The sequence below is a fragment of the Lactuca sativa genome, chromosome 1 (genome assembly GCF_002870075.4).
Source record: "Lactuca sativa cultivar Salinas chromosome 1, Lsat_Salinas_v11, whole genome shotgun sequence".
Lineage (NCBI taxonomy): Eukaryota > Viridiplantae > Streptophyta > Magnoliopsida > Asterales > Asteraceae > Lactuca > Lactuca sativa.
The window spans coordinates 126,964,326-126,968,905 of NC_056623.2; the positions used below are offsets into that span (position 1 = coordinate 126,964,326).

General features: G+C 35.7%; 1 protein-coding gene across 2 annotated transcripts; it reads right to left on the reverse strand.

Moving 5' to 3' along the window:
- Positions 1 to 1,870: 1,870 nt before the first annotated feature.
- On the reverse strand, positions 1,871 to 4,285 carry LOC111893567 (pentatricopeptide repeat-containing protein At2g36980, mitochondrial). Of its 2 annotated transcripts, XM_042902422.1 has the most exons (2): positions 3,771 to 4,285; positions 1,871 to 3,494 (listed from the first exon to the last, which is right to left on the reverse strand). In XM_042902422.1, the coding sequence occupies exons 1-2, from the start codon at positions 4,024 to 4,026 to the stop codon at positions 2,194 to 2,196; spliced, it is 1,557 nt and encodes a 518-aa protein (XP_042758356.1). In that variant the 5' UTR covers positions 4,027 to 4,285; the 3' UTR covers positions 1,871 to 2,193. The 2 variants fall into 2 exon arrangements, with proteins under 2 accessions (XP_042758356.1, XP_023745422.1); XM_023889654.2 differs by having other exon boundaries at positions 1,871 to 4,285.
- Positions 4,286 to 4,580: the final 295 nt, after the last annotated feature.

Consider the following 4,580-nt stretch of genomic DNA (forward strand, 5'->3'; position numbering starts at 1 on the left):
CCATAATCTTGGTGTTCATGAGTATGGCATACTCTAAATCATAAGAGATGTCTTTTCAGATGCTTTTGAGTGCTAGGAATCATAAAAATGTGGTATTGGTCCCTTTCTTCCCTCCATGCAAGAGTTATGGTGCTTGGGTTGGTGGTTTAAGTTAAGGTTTTTGTTTTTGGACCACTACTAGCCATGGAAAGTCATAAAGTTGGAAACTTTATGACTTAGAATGATATTTGGGACTAGATATGAGCTGTGGACGTGATATCTTGATGCGATAAGCACTTAATGAGGAACAGGGCGTACCTAGTGGTATGCTACGTGTATTGGGCTAAGGTCTCGTATTTTGGCAAAGGGTCTTCTACGCTGAGCGTAGAGGCTAAGTACATTGAGCATACTCCGTCTATGTTGACTCCTTTGACTTTTTGACTTTGACCAGGAATTTGACCAAGTTTAACTTAGGGGTATTTTGGGTAATTTGAGCAATAGTTTGAGATTAGGTCACTGTTTTTTGTATAGGTGACCTGTAGAGTTGGCATTTCGAGCAGCATTCATTTCTGTTATCTTTCAGACTGTGAGGTGAGTTTTCCTCACATTACTTGTGGGTCGAAAGCACCAATATCGGGCCACTGGATTATATATCATAGTATATTGGATTGATGCTATGTTGGTTATGTGATAGACTGGTAGATCTGTATGATTACCTGCGTTCACTGAGTATATGTTATATTGGTAGATCTGTATGATTACATGTACTTGATGGTTATTGATTGTTGTTGTATATGTCGACATATTATGGTTTGTTGGATTGAGGCAGTCCTGCTTTGTGCTAAAGGCCAAGATAGTCGGGATGGTTCGGATAGACTAAAGGCCCAAGAAGCAGTCTAGGCCGAAGGCCCAAAGAGCGGTCCAGATAGGTTGTAGGTCGTGCGAGGCGGTCCAGTCAGGCTTAAGGCTCATATATGCATGTTGTTATGTATGTGGTACTTTGGGGAAACTCACTAAGCTTTGACTTACAGTTGAATTGTTATGGTTTAAGGTACTTCAGACGATAGGGCAAGGCGAAGGCTTAATCATACACATCCTTCGGATTTTATGATATTTGTTTTTAGGATACTTTGTTTCATGATTATAACTTTTGGAAACTATGTTTTTTGTAAAGATTTAACGTTTTTGGCTTGGTTTTGAAAATAAAACTTTTACCTTGATTTTTGGGATGTTACAAGTGTGTTTGATCTACCAAACAATGTAACTCCAAAATAAATTATAATTAATAAAAAGTAGTGTTTGTGTTATATTTTTGTGTATTGTTCAATATATATATATATATATATATATATATATATATATATATATATATATATATATATATATATATATATATATATATGTTTCCCTCAATCCAATTATATCTACGTTGTACAGCTCAGCATTTCCGTCGCCAGCTGAGGGTGTGAAAATATTACTGATACAAACTAAATAAGGTTGTGTATGGTTTCAACGAGCCTTGAATAACATAACATTCGGTTCTACAGAGGAAACAATGGTAGAAGATTCCGCAAAGTTAATGACCAACAAATTCAAAATGAACATGAACAAAGAACTAAGCTTCTTTCTAGGTCTTCAAGTGAAACAAACCACTAAATGTACCTTTATTTAATATTCATAGAGAACGCTACACTAAAGACATGTTGAAAAGTTTAACATGGAATACAGTGCTCTCGTAAAAGTACCAATGGCCTTTACTCGTAAGATCTCTACCGGTTGATCAAAAGACTTATAGAGGTATGATTAGTTAGTTTACTCAAGTTCCCTTAAAAGTATATATTTTTATTAAGAAGAAAAAAAGTGGTGCTACACAAATAATATATAAATAAAATGAGCAAAATTACTTCTATTTACTTTTTAAAATAATGTTATGGAAAATGTTCTTAGACAAACATATTATAAATGTACACATATAAATGTTTCCATCATCAGACCGTTTTGAAGATCAATCTTTACACAAATCCACAAGCTTGCTAATTGCTTGATATTCTCCTATAGAATTTGATTTTCTCATGTAATACACTCAATAGTCATCATATGTGTGTCTTTCTTAGTTTCTACTTCTCTTGAGGTTTATATTTCCATCTTGATCTTTAACTTAAACTCGGAGATAAAAAAGATCTCAAAACTCGACATCATCTTTAATTACTTCCATCACCATGGATTCTTCAATTGATATTCAAGCAAGTATATAATAGAAGACATGTCATCCTTCTCTACACATAAACTCCCACCAGCAACAAAAGCCACCACCTTGTTTTTAACTTCAATCCAACTACAACCAGGCATCTTCTTCACCCCTTCATCAGCCATAGCTTTCCTAACCATTTCAGCTTCTTTCCACTTCCCCTTTACACAATACAAATTCGAAAGCACCACATAACTCATCTCACTTTCACCTTCCAACATCTCCAACTCACCATGTGCATAACAAGCTCCAAAAACACCCTCACTCGACTTCCCCATTTCACCATGTCTCCTTCTGTAACTTTCCACCATCTCTCTTGCTTCTTCCAACTCCCCTCCTCGAGCCAACATATCCACCATACATGCCACATGTTCTACCTCAGGACACAACCCGTGGACCCCACTCATCGATTGGAAAAAATCTCGACCCTTTTCAACAAACCCTAAATGGCTACAAGTCATTAGTAGGCTTATGAATGTCACATTATCTGGTTTCAAATTAGATGATATCATTTTGTCATAAATCTCTAGGGCTTTATCACCCCATCCATGTAGACCATATGAAATCAACATTGTGTTCCATGAAACCAAATCTTTTTCGATTATATCATTGAAAGATTGGAAAGAACCAAAAATATCTCCACATTTTGCATACATGTTAACCAATCCATTTCCAACGTAAGCATAAGAGTGAAATCCATGTCGAATTGCAAGACTATGAATCATTTTTCCATGGCCTAATGTTGCGATGAGAGAACAAGCATGGAGAACTGTTCCTAAAGAAAAATCATCAGGAAGGAGGTTGGATCTTATCATATTGACAAAAAAACGTATTCCTTCTTCAGAATTTCCGTTTCTAACATACCCTGATATCATTGAAGTCCATGAAATAACGTTTTTTTCAGGAGCATTGTGAAATGTGATAAGGGCTTTTTGGGTATTTCCTATTTTCATTTGCGCGTCTATTATTGCATTCCAAGAAACTTGAGTGAGAGTGTCAATGGATTCAAAGATTTTCAGTACATCTTCTGGACTACTTAAATGTGCATAGAAACTAAGAATCGAGTTGTTTGCTTCAACTGCTGAATCCCATCCTTTCTTGATGACAATAGCATGAAACATGCAACCAATGTGATATTCGTGTGATTCAGTAGCAGCATTCATGAGTGCACTGAATGTCCATTGATCTTGAATTTCATCACATGATTCAGTCATCATCCTCTTGAACAAATCAACACAAGAATTGACATTGCCATGTCGAGCATGACCTGCAATCAGAGTATTCCAAGCAATGTTTATCCTATTTGGCATTGCATCAAAAACACTTTGGGCAGATTGAAATTGATTGGAGTTAACATAAGCAAACAGCAAAGAACACCAAGAGACATTGTTTTTTATCTCAATTTCTTCAAACACATCATGTGCACTACAAGGGCTCAAACATTTGGCATACATATCAATTAGGGCATTGTTAACTGGAAGTGAAGAAGAATATCCAGCAGAAAGAATCAAAGCATGGATCTTTTGTCCATAACGCAGCTTACCTGATCCAGCACATGCACTCAAAGTTGCTGTAAACGAGTAATGATCAGGTTTGATACTGTTAATTCCTGTCATTTCGTGGAAGAGTAACAGAGCTTCTTGGAAAAGACCAAGATGGGTATAAGAAGTGAGCATTGTGTTCCAGACGACCGTGTCTCTTTGGGGCATTTCATCGAACAGTTTACGTGCACAAGTAACTTTCCCCCATTTTGCAAGCGACGCGATTTTTGATGTTGTATGAACCATATAAGATCCCATGTTATTATTATACTATAGGATCGAGGGAAACCCATTAACCTGTAACTCAAATTATACGTTCTGGTTGGCCAGAATTGTTTGACTTTATATCTAAGAACAACCAAGTTGAGACCTCGGGAACAATGAGAATTTGCTTTTACCCATCACTTGATCCGAAGGTATTCTTCCCGACGACACTCTCAGAACTAAAAGCTTCATTCAGATCAACCATCGTGGTCCGTTAGGAGAAAATGTTAGCGACATTAGTTAGCTCTAGAGGGGTTGGACAAATATATAGTGATTAATAGATTTCGATTTTAATGATAATCGATTAATTAATGTTTGGTAAATTTTAATGTACTTTTTAATCTTTTAAATTAAATTAAAACGTCATTTTTGATCACTTAATTTTTGGTTTTGTGTTTATTTGGTCATTTAACTCTTTTTAAGTTTTAAAATGTGATCAAACTTTTGACTTTGAGCTTATTTAGTCACTTAACTTTTGGTTTGATCACTTAACTTTTAGATTTGTGCTCACTTAGTCACCTAACTTTTAAAATTGTGAAAATTTTAAA

What these genes read in the sequence shown, in the direction of transcription:
- LOC111893567 (XM_023889654.2), bottom strand. Translation starts at nt 4,026, where the DNA reads ATGGGATCTTATATGGTTCATACAACATCAAAAATCGCGTCGCTTGCA.